The 18,666-nt window shown below is 33.2% G+C and overlaps 1 protein-coding gene across 3 annotated transcripts; it reads right to left on the bottom strand.

The window, feature by feature from the left end:
• Positions 1 to 10,353: 10,353 nt before the first annotated feature.
• Positions 10,354 to 14,334, bottom strand: LOC132736139 (uncharacterized). 3 transcript variants are annotated; one of them, XM_060723223.1, is made up of 3 exons: positions 13,850 to 14,334; positions 12,799 to 12,811; positions 10,457 to 11,920 (listed from the first exon to the last, which is right to left on the bottom strand). In XM_060723223.1, the coding sequence occupies exons 1-3, from the start codon at positions 14,209 to 14,211 to the stop codon at positions 11,582 to 11,584; spliced, it is 714 nt and encodes a 237-aa protein (XP_060579206.1). In that variant the 5' UTR covers positions 14,212 to 14,334; the 3' UTR covers positions 10,457 to 11,581. The 3 variants fall into 3 exon arrangements, 1 of the variants encoding a protein (XP_060579206.1); XR_009626552.1 differs by lacking the exons at positions 12,799 to 12,811; positions 13,850 to 14,334 and adding an exon at positions 12,189 to 12,491 and having other exon boundaries at positions 10,354 to 11,920; XR_009626553.1 differs by lacking the exons at positions 12,799 to 12,811; positions 13,850 to 14,334 and adding an exon at positions 12,208 to 12,491 and having other exon boundaries at positions 10,354 to 11,920.
• Positions 14,335 to 18,666: the final 4,332 nt, after the last annotated feature.

Below are 18,666 nucleotides of genomic sequence, written 5' to 3'. Positions count from 1 at the left end.
TGCGATAGTACGATGATGAAAACACGACAGTACGATGGTGAAAACGCGATAGTACGATGATGAAAGTACGATGATGAAAACGCGATAGTACGATGGTGAAAACGCGATAGTACGATGATGAAAACACGACAGTACGATGATGAAAACACGAAATCACGAAACTACGATGGTGAAAACGCGACAGTACGATGGTGAAAACACGATAGTTTATCGCGTTTTCATCATCGTAGTATCGTACTGTCGCGTTTTCATCATCGTACTTTCGCGTTTTCATCATCGTGCTTTCGCGTTTTCACCATCGTAGTTTCGTCATTTCGCGTTTTCATCATCGTACTGTCGTGTTTTCATCATCGTACTATCGCGTTTTCACCATCGTACTATCGCGTTTTCATCATCGTACTGTCGTGTTTTCATCATCGTACTATCGCGTTTTCAACATCGTACCGTCGTGTTTTCATCATCGTACTATCGCGTTTTCATCATCGTACTATCGCGTTTTCATCATCGTACTATCGTGTTTTCACCATCGTAGTTTCGTGATTTCGTGTTTTCACCATCGTACTATCGACTATCGAGTTTCAGATTAACACATTCATAGGCGATGGCCCTAACGGCATTCCGGAATGCCGTTAGGGCCATCGCCTATGAATGGTTTGATCTGAAACGCGATACTCGACAGTACGATTGATTTAAAATGCCTTTACCGTAATTTCGCCGGTTAAACCTCATGTAATTAGCCTGGGAGTTAATTACGAAGGCAGTCGAATTAAGAAAAAGCTTCGATTTTTTCTTGAAAATACATCAAACATTTTATATACTATTTAATTAAAGCAAAATTATGGCTAATTTACAATCAATAGACTGAAATGCACTGTAAATTATAAATTATTTCTATATTCAAGTATAATCTAGGCCACGCTTTGAAAATTAAAAACGGTCCAGCAAGTTAGTGAAGACTATTAGAAATACGGAAACTATTTTTAGCTCACCTGAGCACACACAAAGAGCTCAAGATCACAATTTGCCGGCGTTCATCGTCCGCCCGTCGGAGCGTCCGTCGTCCGACTTCTTCTCAGAAACCACTGGGTCAAATTCAATGAAATTTTCATCGGATGTTCCTTTCGCTCCATCTTGGTAAGGGCTAAAATAGATTTTTAAAATGAAATCTGAAAAAAAATTACTCTGAAAATGCAAGGTCTGGAGCTTAGCTATTTTATGTGTAGCATTATCTCATGAAACTCTACAAGAATTGTTCATATTATAGCCTTGGGGTCAAAATTGGCCCCGCACCAAGGGTCATTAATTATTCTTATTAGTGTACCTCTGCCAATTTTGTTCAAACTATGCTTGGCTCCATCCCAGAGGTCACTTAGTTTACATAGACTTATACAGGAAAATACATTTAAGTCTTCTTTTGTAAAACTAAAATTATCTAAAAGTATCTAACTGAGTTTAGATATTTGGGATGTAGAATTACCTTGTAGATCCTCTACTTAAGTTAAATAATTGATTAACCTTGGATAAAAAAATTGCCCTGCTCTGGACACAAATTTATATACATGTATGCATTACAGAGCATTCAATGCGGTCTTAATTATCTCCCTTTAATAAGATAAAGTAAAGTAAGAAAATAGATACCGTTAGTGGCGACATATACAATGTGGCCATACCACGTGACTTTTCGGGTACGGAACACGCCGATTTTTCACCCGATTCAGGTATGTTTTTTCTTCATAACTTATTTATTACTTTACCGATTTTGATGAGATAAGGCGCAGAGTACCCGTAATTATATAAGTTATCCACAGTATATCAAAATTCTGAAAACCCCTGAATGGTTTTTGAGAACATTCGAGTACAGTTTTCTTTTCATAGCCTGGGCCGAGGGGAACGGTACACACTCATTTGGCATAACATGCGATTTCTAGCAAGTCATATGTTTTTTGACACTATTTCATAGAAAAATACATGTTAAATCTGATATATTTACTATGTCCAATGTATCGAGTGAATGCAGTGATGTTTTAGCATATTTTCATAAAGTTATGTTAAAATGATACGGAACACACTGTTATTTCAAAAGATACGGTACACACACAATTTCTGTCTTTGAAACATTCTAAAATAAAATGTATATAAAAAATAATTTCAATTATAAAGTGAATGATTTTTTTCATAGTTATACATTTTATTAATTTAAACGAGAACCCTGGGACCTGTTTTGCAAAGTATCATTATGCCTACAGTTTGATGTTTACAAACAGGATTATTGAAAAAAATAAAAGAACATTTTGAGAGTACGTTGCGCAAAATTCGATTTTATATGTTGAGCAATTAATTTTTGGCTATAAAATGTTAAAATTTTAGGGAGGGATACGGAAGACATTCAAAATTTTGTTTTGTTTTGATTTTCATTTGAAACAATTAGGTATATTCTTTTGGATTATAAAACGAATTATGAAATTCATGGACATCTGTTATGTGCGATTATTATTTTATATAATTTGTTTGTTCGAATATATAAATGACTGTCTAAACGTAGTATGAATATATAAACAAACAAGAAGTTAGGAGTAAGTTGGAAATATATGTTCCTTGCAAAATGTTGTTTAATTTGGAGAAAAAACGCTGGTTTTGATGTAAGTGGATTTTTTTAAATCACGGAAAGTTTAAAGTTTTTTTCGGCCACATGATATTTGGTATGAATCATCTGCCAGGGTCCCAATCTAACTGCATGTATCTAAATTATCAAATTATTTACATATGGACAATTATATTTCGCAGTTACACGTGCAATCAAAATTAATAATTTGAAGAACCCATATGGGTACAAGGCCTGTTATATAACGTAACGTAGTTTATACAAGGTAACCTTGTTACATATACATGTAAGGTATACATGTTAGGAAATTTGGTAAAATTATGCCTATCTTAATTTTTATTTCAAGATACATTTAACACTTGAGTTCATGGATATGTGTGCTTGCGTGTTTGTGTTAAAAATAAAATGATATTTTAATAATACCCATTTTGTCAATCAAATGCTATGGATTTTGGAGGCTGCGTTCTGTTTTATATACTACATGAAGTAGGTACGAGACCACAAGTGACTTAGATGTTTCGATTTTTTATGTGAGAAAGTTTTCTTAGTACCGTACAGAATGTCGGTCGTTTTACTCAGGTGCCCGTTCTTTCCTTTATTTAAACCCAAAGGGGCACTTGTAAAACACGAAAGTCGCCACATGATAATGTCAGTTTTATGAGCCGTGAAACCTAACCAAAAATGACCTAATTACATGAATTAAAAGTTATTTTTAAAGCTTCGTGCCTATGAACATTAAAAAATTAAGCAATGGCGACTAAATTTTTATTTGTTTGGGTCGTCAGACCAAACAAATAATGGTAGCGAAATTTCAGGCTCTGATATGTTTATTTGCAAAATAAGAAAGTAATCCGAACCCCTAGAAGCGGTTACTTAAAAAATAAGGGGGATCACTGTGTTAAGATTGTCAAATGACGGGAGCATTAATTTTCAAGCCTTCTCGGGAAAAGAAAAGGTAGTTCCGATTGGTCAAAGATTTCAAATATTGTGTAATTCTTTACAGACATACATGTAATATTAAGCTCCATGATTATTTACATCAGTGTCAAACGAAATTAATAAGGGTTACAAACCCTAATTTAGAATGATATGGTTTTCTTCAGGCTGTTATCTTATAACTTCCCCGTGGTCGAGGGGTTACATGCTCGTTTATGAAGAGAGATGTCCTGAGTTCAAATCCAAGTTAAGGCAACTCCTGTTTTTGTTTTGTTTTTGTTTTTTAATTGTTTAAGCCAAATAAACAATGAATTACATATCAGTGTTGCAATAAGCCTTCTAGCCAATTTACTACAGTTATGACAATAGAAACAACATTGGTGGCACTATACAAAAACAAATTGGTTTACAATCTCACAGCCTTCCCCTTTCTGACATTCTGAGACCCAAACAAATTCAGCGCCTTCTATGATTTGATTTAATTAAACATGACTATGATATGGCAAAATTGTACCTAATGACTTGCTTATTATTAACAAAAAATAAATATATGTAAATTGTTATCAAGTATAATGATACTTTCCAGCGATTTAGGTCATGTCCTTGTTTAATTTTCAGGATGAAGCAAAAAGACATATAACTTAAACTAAAAGAAATAAAAAAAACAACAATAAAGAACAATAAACACAGCATTATATAACAACATTTTTTCTATAGAGCGCAACTACCTGATTCTTTGAAGGTCGAAGTGTTTAACATACCCTAGGTGATTTTAAATACATGTAGGACAATTACATGGAGGTTGTAAATGTTAAGCGTGATCTCTTGAAATATAATGCACAAATACATATAAACATTTAAAGTAAGCACTATGATACATTGCAAAACAGGTCCCTGGGTTCTCGTTTAAATTAATAAAATGTATAACTGTGAAAAAAAATCACTCACATTATAAATGAAATTAAATTTTAATATATTTTATTTTAGAATTATTACATAGACAGAAATTGTGTGTGTACCGTATCTTTAGAAATAACAGTGTGTTCCGTACCATTTCAACATAACTTTATGAAAATATGCTAAATCATCACTGCGTTCACTCGATACATTGGACATAGTTAATATATCAGATTTAACATGTATTTTTCTATTAAATAGTGTCAAAAACATATGACTTGCTAGAAATTGCTTGTTATGACAAATGAGTGTGTACCGTTCCCCTCGGCCCAGGCTATGAAAAGAAAACTGTACTCGAATGTTCTCAAAAACCATTCAGGGGTTTTCAGAATTTTGATATACCGTGGATAGCTGATATAATTACGGGTACTCTGCGCCTTATCTGATCAAAATCGGTTGAGTAATAAATAAGTTATGAAGAAAAAACATACCTGAATCGGGTGAAAAATCGGCGTGTTCCGTACCCGAAAAGTCACGTGGTATGGCCACATTGATATATAAGGATCACATCTACGTCTCCTGTCTGTCTATCCGTATGTCTATCCGTCCGTCTATTCGTCCGTCACAAAACGAACTGTTTCATAAGTACTGCTAAAAGGGAAATCGAATAGAAAAGAGAATAAAAGTGACTTATTGCATAATATTGTTCTTGTGAAATAAAGTGGTATTCCTTGCAAAGTTACTACATTGACATTGGAGGTAAAAAGTGATACGTCGTCTTGATGTTGTAGACATATAATATTATGCTAGGTTATCTAAAAAAGTTATAAAGTTATAGTCCGGACACAAATATGTGTATTTTTAAAATGTGAACCTTAAAACTCAATGACCATGACCTTTGAAGTAGGGACATGGGTTTAAGACGCGACACATCATCATGATGTAGAAGTAGACATTTGTGCAAATTTCTTTTAAAATCCTCCAATTCATGACAAAGTTACAGTCCGGACACGAACGTGTACCTTCAATATCTAAGTCTGACCTTGACCTTTTAGATAGTAACATGGGCCTTAGACGTGACACGTTGTCTTGATGTCGTAGATATATATGCCCTTCAATGCATCACAAAGGTACAGTTCGGACACAAAAGTGTATCTCCAGACTCTTCTTGTGAGAATGAGAACCTTCAAACTATAAGTGAGACCTTGACCTTGGCGGTAAGGACATGGATCTTGAACGCAACACATCGTCTTGATGTGGTAGACATATATGTTAGGCTATTTAATAAAAAAATCCTTCCATGTATGACAAATTTACATTCCAGAAACTCTAATTATGAGAATGTGAGCCTTCACACTGTAAGTTTGGGCTTGGCCTTTGAAGTAGAGACATATGGGTCTTAGACATGACACATCACTATAATGTGGTAGACATGTGTGGTAAGTTGTTTTAAAACCCTTCAATGCATGATAATTTTACAATCCGGTCACGAATGTTGTGTAAGTGGGGACGACTAGACAGACAGAAAGGTACGATTTGATATGCTGCCCTTTGGGGGCATTATAGCAATAAAACAATCAAATACCTGTGTAATTCTCTGCCAATAGCTTAAGACTATTTACAACCATTGGTGTTCCAGTAAAGCAAGGAATTGATTGTTTCAAAGATTTGTAGAACAGCTTAACATTCAAGGGCTCTTCTCTAATCTCTTCCAAAATGGTCAGCATGTATATTTCAAATCAGGTGAAATCAGTACTCTTGCAGCATAGTGATTCCTGTAGTAGATAAATATAAATTACTCGTTAACGAGTTTAGTAAGTAACATAACAGTAATAAAAATGAAACAGTACACTAAGTTAAACAAAAAAATGTAAAACATAAAAGTAACCAGTGACTTAACAGTAAAATAATGTAAAGGTACTGTAAGAGAGAATAAATGTTATAAGTAATTGATACTGAAACAAATTATTATAGTAGAACACCAGTACGATGAAAGTAAAAGTAAGACACAGTAACACTAAAGAAACAGTACTCAATAAAGTAACTATATAACTGTTTAATAATTTGAGGTATAATAGAACAGTAAAGTAAGTGTAGCACAACAGTAACAGGAACAATAACAGAACAGTAACAGTAAAGTAACTATAACGTAGTAAAAGGAACAATAACAGAACAGTAACAGGAAAGTAACAATAACAGTGTAGTAACAAGAACAATAACAGAAGAGTAACATGAAAGTAACAATAACAGTAAAGTAACAGGAACAATAACAGAACAGTAACAGAAAAGTAACAATATCAGTATAGTAACAGTAACAAAAACAGAACAGTAACAGTAAAGTAACGGTAAAGTAACTATAACATAATAGTAACAGGAACAATTACAAACAGTAAAAGTAAAGTAACTATAGTATACAGTATATTAAGGAGAAAAATAACAGAACAGTTAAGTAACTATAACAGTGAAGTAAAAGGAACAATAACAGAACAGTAAAAGTAGAGTAACAGGAAAAATAACAAAACAGTAACAGTAAAGTAACTATAACAGCATTGTAACAGGAAAAATAACAGTAAAGTAACTGTAACTGTAAAGTAACAGGAACAATAACAGAACAATAACAATAACAGTATAATAACAGGAACAATATCAGAACAGTAACATAACTACAGCAGTAGAATAACAGAAACAATAACAGAACAGTAACAGGAAAGTAACAATAACAGTACATTAACAGGAACAATAACAGTAAAGTAACTAAAACAGTAAAGTAACAGGAACAATAACAGAACAGTAAGAGTAAAGTAACAATAACAGTTGTTAACAAAAACAATAACAGAACGGTAACAATAAAGTAACTCTAACAGTATCGAACAGCAACAATAACAGAACAGTAACTGCAAAGTGACTATAACAGTATAGTAACTTGAACAATAACAGAACAGTAACAGTGAAGTAACAATAACAATTGTAAACAAAAAAATAACAGAACGGTAACAGAAATTTAACTTTAACATAACAGTAACAAGAACAATAACAGTAACAGAACAGTAACAGTAAAATAACAGGAACAATAACAGAACAGTTACAATTACAGAACAGTAACAGTTACAATTACAGAACAGTAACAGTAAAATAACAGGAACAATAACAGAACAGTAACAGTGTAGTAACAGGAACAATAACAGAACAGTAACAGTATAGTAACAGAAACAGTAACAATAACAGAACAATAACAGTAAGTAACAGGAACAATGACAATAACAGAACAGTAACAGTAAAGTAACAGGAACAATAAATAACAGAACAGTAACAGTATATTAACAGGAACAATAACAATAACAAAACAGTAACAGTATAGTAGCATGAACAATAACAGAACAGTGTAGTTACAGGAACAATTACAGAATAGTAACAGTGTAGTTACAGGAACAATAACAGAACAGTAACAGTGTGGTAACAGGTATAATAGAACAGTAACAGTGAAATGACTATAACAGTAAAGTAACAGGAACAGTAGCAGTACAATTACAGTAAAGTAACCATTAAACAGTTGTTTACAGGAAAAATATCAAAAACAGTAGCAGTGAAGTAACTATAACAGTATATCAGTAACTGGAACATTAACTAAACAGTGACAGTAAAATAACAAAGAATATTCACCACATTACCGGTTCGTTCAACTTTTTAATATTACTGTAAATTCAAATATGTAATATAAAATATGAAACTTACATTGTATTGGGGATTTGGGAGTATCAAAAAAATTCCAGTTTCATTTTCTAGCAAAGTGTTGTTAACGTTTTAAGTTCAGTTTCCATACACTACTGTTGAATGTCCATTGAGTCTGTTTTGCAAGAGCAGCATTTTTATGTATTTTTCCTAGACAAGACCTACTTCCAGCACAAGTGCCTTCGCATGCCACAATCTTAATAAAATCCTCTTCAACAACAGTGATTAAAATTAAAAACGGGGTCTCATATTCATTAATTTCTACATTTATAAGTCACTGGCTGAATTAAACTGTACTTCATGATGAATAAACTTAAATAAGCCAACTGTGATCACGAATCAATCAGTAAAAATTAGGATTAAGCAGTGTATGCACAAATAATACCATTTAGTACTACAGGATAAAGGGCTTTCTTCAGGGTGTGAAAGCTATTATACACTGTAACCACTTACATGTATACATACCCACAGGTGAATATTTGGCCAGAAATCACAAAGTTTGATTGTTTATAAAAAATATTATAAAAAATAACAATATTTCCCAGGAAATTCTAGAATTTCCTGGGAATTCCTAGTTTTTCCAACAGAACCGAGATATATGACTATTTTCCAATCTAATGCCCGGAGTCATGAAACAGTTACATAAATTTCTTTTTATTACTAATAAACTTAAATATTAAAGTTGCATGCCGCCAGAAGAATATATGTCAATCACCAGCAACCAGTGGCTTCAGAACAGCCATTGACTTTATAGCAACCAGTGACTTCCATAGCAAACATTAACTTTTCTATAGCAACCAGTGAACCTACCATTGAATTTCACAGCAGACACTGTCTTTCAAGGAAACCATTTATTTTGTACAGCAAACAGTGACTTCTTATGTAACTGTTCTTTTCCCTTAGCAATAGGAACCAGTAATGTTTCACAAATATGAACTTTTACATTTGATATCAGTTTATGATATAGATTTTATATCTGCTTTAGTTTATAGTTTACAATATTACTTGTTCCTTGTCATGGAGAGTATTGATATTAAGATGAGCGATACATTACAACCACTCCTTTTAGAAGAAACTTCAAGTTTACTTGAAATGAATTGAAACTTAAACTTCAAGTTCACATAAAAGAATTCAAAATTAGCAACCTATTAGCCTGAAAACCTAGCAGTCCAGCAAAACGGGTTCATTGAAATTGAAAACATTTTGTTGTTAAATTGCTGTTGATAAAAGTTAGCTACGAGGGAATTTGAAAAGTATCTATTAGTGTGGCGCTGTAGATATTTCTGTGTGAAGGATGGTTGGTCCAGCCATTCTAAAAATCATCCATTTATTGGGATGCACTTTCAAACCGCCATATCTACTTGATATACGCATAGTGCGCACCGGAAAAACGGGATGTCGACACGGCGTTACAAGATTTGTAGCGGCGACCTCTCATGTTAATACATGCATTGGTTAAGGTAACCATTACAGGAAGCAAGATCAGGGCTGCATTTGGATGTGGTAAAATTTCAATATTATTTTCACTGAAAACCACAGCTGATTTATGGGCAAGTGAGTTGTCATGGAGAAGCTTGATTCCGTACTCGCCGGTTCGCTAACGGGCTGTACCATAACATGCTAAAAAAACTGCCAAAATTAAGAACCGAATCTCGACAAAATTTTCCAGTGACACTCCTGTTCTCTGTTGCAGGAGCTTTAGCCACGACTTTCTGGCAGTTATAAAATAGTGCATACGCACTGCGTATTGTGGTACGAGCTCCAAATTTTGGCCATTCACCTTCATTTTTACCGTTCCACACGTTTACATTTCCTCGCCAGTTTAGTCAACCTTCCTGTGCATACCGAGCAGTTATGACGCAATTTGTAAACGTTCTCTATTTTGGTTGGGATATCCACTGAAAACAATCTTCGCGCAGCTTTAAAATGACTGAGTGTTATTTAAACACTTATCTATTCCACAGCATAAACGTAACGGCTAACTCTTGTGCAGCATTTTTGATGTTAAAATTGTTGCCGGAAATCCGGATCGGGGCTCATCTTTGGATTTGATCAGCAGGTTATAACTGACAAAATATTTATATGCAATACATGCAAACATATTGTCACTTATTAACTCGTCAACCAAATTTTGGTATCAATACTGAGAGAAAAACAATATTTCGCAATACCCAAGAAACCCTGATGTTTTACAATCTGAACAGCTAATGTCAACTTTGTTCTTGTTAAATTAGTAAATGTTGTTAAATAATTCTGCAATCATATAAGTAAACGCCATTTTTTGTTGGCAACATCCCTTAAAATAAATAAATGTAATTCTTGTTATTCTCAATGGTTTAGTCTTCAAATAATGTTGATCTCAGCTTTTTTGTTGAGTTCATTTATAGATTTTGATTCAAATCATATACCGTAAATAATATTTTTGTTGTCTCAATATATTATTATAATGATGTATGTTAATGTATTTTGTTTAAAACTGATAGTAACTCTTTTGCATGTAAATGCCTTGAGTTTTTCAATATACTTTGATTAAACTTTAGAACTAATAGCAATTTATGGTGAAAAAAGGACAAAAAGTCAAGAATATCGGAGCACCACAAAACGTTTGTTTAAAACACTGTTTATAATTCCGTTAATGACCCCGCTTATTTTTGAACTTGTATCAATAATAAGTAAAACATCCATTAAGCCTCTAAATGTTATTATTTTTATTTTTCAAAAACTCTATATTTTTGGTTCTTTGTTACAGTTTACAAAAAGTTACTCATTGACTAGACACCAGAGCCATATTATGCTTCTTTTGCGATTCGTAAAAAAGTACATGTACACTTAAAGTGATAAAGCATTTTGTATGGAAGTCGTAAATCCACTTTGTATTACATACAAATTATTTCATATTTGTCGCTGTTTTCTTTAGGTTATAAGAATCTCTCATATTCTTAATCCAATATTACACCATTGTCAAACAGATGATTGTCCTTGTACAGACAGAAATATTTGTTTATTTTTTAAGCTTAATGTTCCTTTAATAACAGAACTGTACTTTTTATGTGTTCCATTACAAATTCATTTGTCTAAATATATAAAATATATAGGAATTAAAACTTATAACATGCATCATAATTATTGTTTAAGCAATGTATTTTGAAATCACACAATGAACACATGAACGTACATAAACAACAAGATTCACTTTTTGTGAAATGTGTTGATAAAATGGGTAACACCGACGCCGATGATAAAATCACGAGCACACGTTTTCAGTTCGTTTTTTACTCTGAGTTCCGGTCATAGTTGAATAATGAGAAATGCACGTGTGATACAAAATCCATTATTTCCAATAAAGTAAAAGTAAATTTCGTTACCAGACTTCCATTGAAATTAACTTGAAGTTAACTTCGAGCAAATCCAATAAGCTTATACCACACTTTCAAGTGCCATTTCAAATTTAGAGTCACTGTCGCTGTCGGAATCATTTTTGAAAGTATCTCTGGTTTCCGAGTGTTCATTCATATTTGGTTCAGATACATCGTGGAAAACTTCAATTTCAATAGTTTCAACAGTTTTTGTGATATTTCTTTCTGCGCCTTTATTCTCAGCTTCATTCTCGTCCTCATCAGGTTCGCCCATGTTTGATAACTGGTTCTCTTCTGTTTCTTGAGATGCTTCAGAATATGTCCCTTTCGTGCTTTTTTCAAAACATCCTAGTTCTCCAGATAGACATAAAACTGATTCATCATTGCATTTACACCGACACTGAAATTTGATAAGACTGAGCATAAACTTATATAACAGGAGTACAATAAGCATTGGAAATTATTGTTTGTTAACCATTATATGAGTTTATAATATAGTTGTTATAAAATTATTTCGAGACTCATTTGTTTGATAATTCTTCAGTTTCTTTTAATAATATGAATTTAAATAATTCTCTTTTCCCTCAAATTCATTCTATTTTATGTTATTTATTATAAATTCATCGTTAATACAAAATGCTATTTCCGTCAAATGACAAGAATAAAACCTATATAATAACATTGTACGCAATATATTTTATCACATCTTCTTCACTTCTCAATAAGCAAAATCGTCTGCACGCAATCGTATAAACGTTGGTTAAATTAACCTAACCGTGGGTTAGAATTAAGATTTAACTATGGTGGCATATTTCTGCCACCAGATAACCATATAACTAACTAGTTAATTAAGAGGTTAACTAGTTACGTAACTAGTTAACCTCTTAATTAACTAGTTAGTTACCAGGATAACTAGTTACGTAACTAGTTAACCTCTTAATTAACTAGTTAGGTATCAGGTTAACTAGTTACGTAACTAGTTAACCTCTTAATTAACTAGTTAGTTATCAGGTTAACCAGTTACGTAACTAGTTAACCTCTTAATTAACTAGTTAGGTATCAGGTTATCTGGTGGCAGAAATATGCCACCATATTTAACCCCCCTCCTATACACGTGGGTTAAATTAACCAGAAATTTACGCTGGTTATTTAAACCAATATCTTACAAAAGTTTAACTACCCACCAACGTTTATACAATTCAATTGAGTGCTTGTGTTTATTTTTAAATGTTACCTGTTTAAAATTTATACAGGTAAAAGTAAATCAAAAATATTTACCTTTCCTTTTCTCCTGAAACACACAAAAAATCAAATATTTCACATCCGACTACTATTTACATTAAATTTAATAGCCAAGGGGTAAATGTACACTAAACTACATGCTTATGCGTGTACGGTAAATATACATATATACATGTATAATAAATTAATACATGTACAACAGTCTTTAAAAATATTGTTTGATTTGATTAACCTGTCAACTGAATGCTGGCGCACAATTTATTAATCGTCGATAGATTTCAGGTAAGTTTCGTGCCATGTACCAGTAAGATGTGAAACAATTTAATTTGTGTCTATGAAATAGTTATAACGTTATAGCGCAATAGAGTTTCCTACATGTAGTTTAATGTCGTGTTGGAAGATCAAGACCCCGTAGGTCTATGTTTTTTTATTATTATTTTTCATGTTGTTCGTTCTTCGAAATATGCCTTGCACTTGTTTTGGTAAAGTTTATACTTCTTTTCTTTTTATAAAGTAACATGGTTTAAGAAATAATATTTTAAATTCATTCGTATTAAAAGGAATAAATGTCATTTCAATGTCTATTAAGTTGTTGACAATTTTGCTAGCTCTTGACAATTTCCATACTGCAAAAATAGAGAAAGAATAGGTTTATAACAATGGCAACAGTAGGGTTCGAACCACAGACATCTCATATATTAGGCAGTTACTTAACGGACCGAGCTAGTGCGGATGTGACCACGACATAAACATTAAGCCAGTGTGACTTTTCAAAACATCATTCATATACTGCTTATTTATAAACTATACGGACAGAATCGAATTTGACCGAATATTCAAATGAATGCTATAATGTATTCATTATTGACAGGTCAATAAAATCAGGCTGAATCATAAATTCAACACATCTAAAAATTATAAGCTTTACTGGTTTAAATGCTTACTTAGCGCAGGGAAAAGAAGTGAAAGTGAACGAAAGTGATTATTCGGAAGCACGCAAACATCACTAAAATAACTAGGGTCATTAAAACGACAGTAAAAATGTGTCAATAGTATATCTGAAATTAAAAAAAGAGTATTTACTCACCTCAGGACAATGAATACAACAGTAATTATTACAATAACTGCAAATGTAATACTAATTATCACAACAATAGTGACATTAAAAGACGCATCAACTATCGGATCTTTTGATTTCGTAGTTGTCTCAGGACAGTTGTCAAATAGGGATGCTGGACAGTCGATAGCATATGCAGTACTGTTGCCTCGTATACACCTTTTGCTTATAATACACATATCTATCTTTGGTAACATGTTAAGCGTGTGATTCCTGAATTCCTCGTAGGACATCATCGGAGGAGGGCACGGGGCACAGCGAAGATAATCCTCTACTACACTAATATTACGCTGGCATGAACATGAGCCAGTGTTTAAAGAATATCTATTCATTAGTTTAACAATTGCCGCACTTTTCAATTTGTAATCCTAGTTTCGTTTTAGCATCTTTGTTAAACTGAGGCGCGGTGTACATCGAAATAAACCATAAAATGGCCACGTGATCCTAGTTTCGCATGTTATATGAATATTTGAAATGTAAACCACACTTTACGTAGTTACGATATTCTAAATGCATACTCACGTGTAAAATATTTCGATTCTGACTTTCCTTTAAAATCTATGTCTAATTTGAATAAAAGAATGAATAAACAATGTATTGAAAGTCATGTTCCCAAAAAAAATGACAGGTTAAGTTTGTCTTTTCTTAAAAAATAATAGTGTCTAGAATTTTAAACATGACTTATCTACTTTTTGTGAAGTCAAAGATAATGTGTAGCAATTATCAATAATTTCTAATATCAGATATAAGCATAGTAACTCTAAAATTCTAAAACTCGTAAAAGGTTCGCATTATAATATTTTCTTTACTCGTTTTACAAAATTTTATGTCAGCCCGCATAGCTCAATCGGTTAGAGAGCGAGACTTGTAATTTCGACATTGTGGGTTCGATTCCCGTGCTAGCCAACTGAAAATACTTATCATTCTTTTTGGATGAAACTCTATGTCGAGGTCCCGTGTATGAATACTTAAACATTTAGCCCGCTAAAGAACCTGGAGAAACTTATGGAATTGGGGTATCTATCTGTATCTTGTAAATCCTCCAAAATATAAAATGACTTATACTCTTCTGAGAACTCCCTCATATGGGCAACTGGTCGCCAAAAAATATACTCAATTTGTATTTTACCGGTCTTTTGTATATACATCTCTCTTATCAATTAAACATAATTAAAATAACGAGAATTAATTGCATATACACATGCAGTGTAACTAAAGTGTTTATATAATGTACTTATGCTTATTGTTATTCATTGAATATGTTATATACCACACTGAGAAATGAGAAAAAATTGCAATATTTTAGCGAATGCAAAGTACACTTCTCAGTGTAATAAATTGAATATTCGCTCAAAACAAATAAGTTTCCCTTTTTATGCCTAATAAGTAAATGACATCCACGTTCGACTGTTTTCTGTTTTCATCGAAACATTTATAAGAAGCAGAAGCACTATCAAACGTTCGATTGCTTTAAAACGCGGGCATCAACTTGGACCGTCGATTGCTGACATTTATATGGTTGTGCAAGATGATTTATAGGACGATCAGGAAATTTTATACGCGAGTGTTTGAAGCTTGGAGACACACAATGCAAATCTTCACTGTTTGTTCCATCCACTATAAAATATATGCTACAGGATATACCGACAGAGTTTTTATCCAAATGTGAACAGTTGTTTGCACTTGCTTTAGCAATGCTTATTTCTACCGAAGCCGCGGAACCTTCGTTACTAAATACTCTCTGGCTAAGGACTTTTGCACATCCACAGAGACAGAGAGATCAAGGCTGACATCGTGATATTGACTTTTGCGCGACGAAAGAATCGCCGTTTGTTACTTTTATTTGCTGAGTTAGTGAAAGCGTATGGCAGAGTACCGGTTCTCTTGCACTGCATACCTACTCAATGAGATCTATCTACCTACAAAGTTTCATGTTGATAATAAAGTTTCATGTTGATACCTTTTATAGTTTTAAGAGTTATGTCCCGGACAAAGTTCAAAGTGTAAAAATAAACAAAGGGCAATAATTCAAAAATTAGGCAAGGCAGAGTTATGGTTCTTGTGCATTGTCCACCTACTCATTGAGATCTATCTACCTACAAAGATTCATGTTGATACCTCTTGTTGTTTCAAAGTTATGCTACGGACAAGAAAAGCGGACTGACGGACGGACAGGACGGGCAAAGCGGCGACCATATACCCACCCTTTGGGGAGCATAAAAATTTAACGATGTAAACCGGTCGGTTACCTATAGCTGAACCGAAATACTGCACGAAAATACCGTGCACTCATGTCACGCTTTACTAAATATCCTGACGATGACTACGTTACCTTTAGGGAAAATAATTTCCTTCTAATTCGTTCCTCAAACGAAAGAAATTATATTTAGTACTGAAACAACATGATTATAGGCCTATTTCAGGGTATGAAAGCTATTTCAATCTCTACTCTGTCTACACTATAACCACTAACAGGTATACCTGTTTATTTTAGCCAGTAGTCACAAAAGTTTGATTTATAAAATATTATTTATTTACATTTAACAATATTTCCCATTCCAGAATTTCCTGAGAATTCATAGCTTTTCCCACAGTACCGAGATATATTTATATTTCCCAGTCATGAAACAGTAAGATAAATTTCTTTTTATTACTAATAATTTAGTAATAAATTTAGATATTAAATCTGCATTCAAGGTATTCTTCTATGTCCATAATCAGCAACCAGTGACTGCATAGCAGCCATAGACTTTATAGGAACCATTGACTTCCATAGTTAACATTAACTTTCCACAGCAACAAGTGAATCTTTAGCAGGCACTGACTTCCAAGGAAACAATATATTTTGTATAGCAACTAATGACTTCTTATGTAACTGTTGTTGTCCCAACCAGTAATGTTTTTACGCGTGCTGTATTTCAGATACAAATATGACTTCGTGATATCAGTTTAACATTAAGATTATAGTTTACAATTATACTACTTGTTCCTTGTCATGAAGGTATATTAGGGCCATCATAATCATATAAGGGCCTTCTTTTTCATGTATTATAATCACTTTCCTTTCGAAGGAAATTTCAGTGTTCTTATATTTTCTGGTCCTTCGGGATCATTGATGCCAGCACTATTAAGTGGTGAGAATTGAGTACCGCTCAAGCCGGTGCTAGGGGAGTAATGGATGTTGCACGTATTCATTATCCCTCATGTACAGACTCAATTAAACCGAGTCTGCAATTCTCTTGTAATTTTGTTGTGATAAATGATTCCGAGGGATCACTTTGTTTCCAGAATTTCAAGCATATTTGATATGAAATGAAGCTTAAATTTAAAGTTTACTTAAAAGAATTTAAAGTTGCTTTAAGGTAAGAATGAACCACAGCTAATTAATGGGCAGGTGCTTTGTTATGTAACAGCTTGATTCCGTACACATGCTCAACATTGACCGAAAGAAGCAAATCTAGATAAAAGACTCCAGTGTAACTCCTGACTTCTGGTATAGGACCTTTGGCATTGTAATAAAATCAGTGTATGCATGATTTGTTTTGTTGTAATTTTACGAGCAATTTCGTTCATTCATCAATTTCACCGATCCACTCATTGCTGTTTTCCCTTTTACTCTGACTTATAAAAATAAACACATGTTTCCTCGCCCGTCACAACTTTATACATGCATGGTCGGGTTTCATGGTTTTCTTTTACCTATCGAGCAGCTTAATAAGTATTAAGTAGGAAAGTTTGACAAAAAATTTAAGTTTAAAAAGGACAACACTCTCAAAAATATAGATTTCAGAATTCAGACCCATGTCTTACAACTGCCTCTTGCCAGGACAAGTAAATATTCTTTATATTGATATCTTTAAAATTGAGTAAAGGTCAAATTAATGTACGACGATTGCGACAACGACGCCGCAGCGATCACAATGCTTTGAACTGACGGGCTTCAATTCAACTGTGTATTAAGCATTTGAACATATCACATGCTCTTCTTACATACGTACATGTTCTTACCACCATAGCTAAATTGTTCATCATTGTATCTTTTAATAAGTTTTGCTAAAGGCAAAATGTATATCATGTTAACACAAGCTAGGTGGCAAATACAGAGAGAGTAATGATGACGAGAGTTTAATGTTGGTGGCATATTACATCTAAATTTAGTTAACATTACATCGGTTGCCTTCATTATTCGAATTGTTAACGTTAATTATTTCACTCGCAAAGAACGTTTTTAAAGTCTATAACATCACCATCTCGAAGACTCAACAACTTATTCGCAAATATGGGAAGAAGAATAAACACTTTACTTATATATATATACAGCGAGGCATGTACCTTTAATGCATATTTACGGAAGTTTATCAGGGCCTCCACTTATCTAAAAGTTTCACGTCATTTCAACTTGTTTCTTCTCGATTTGACCAAAAACATTTCATGAAGACAATATGATTAATACGTAATACATAAAACATTCCATGAAGACGTAATGATTAATACGTAATACGTAGAAGTTTTTAATCATTGCAAAAAAACTTTGTTGAATTACGTGAGCTATTTGTACGGAAGCTTGTATGTACCCCCGCTATGAAGACATGAAGTCGTCTCCCTCGACTTATAGAACACAACAAGTCGTCAAAATTACGACGACAAGTTTATATATACCATGTCATTTTGACAAAAAATATGTCATCATGTCGAGATACAGTATCCCGACTTTCATACGTTAATATATTTGTCGACTAGAAATAACATGGATGTCGACATACATGTTACTTTAAGTCGACAAATTT

Source organism: Ruditapes philippinarum, unplaced genomic scaffold, assembly GCF_026571515.1.
Source record: "Ruditapes philippinarum isolate M1 unplaced genomic scaffold, ASM2657151v2 ctg2263_1_1_1_1, whole genome shotgun sequence".
Taxonomy (NCBI): domain Eukaryota; kingdom Metazoa; phylum Mollusca; class Bivalvia; order Venerida; family Veneridae; genus Ruditapes; species Ruditapes philippinarum.
This window is presented reverse-complemented; position numbering and strand designations above follow the sequence as displayed.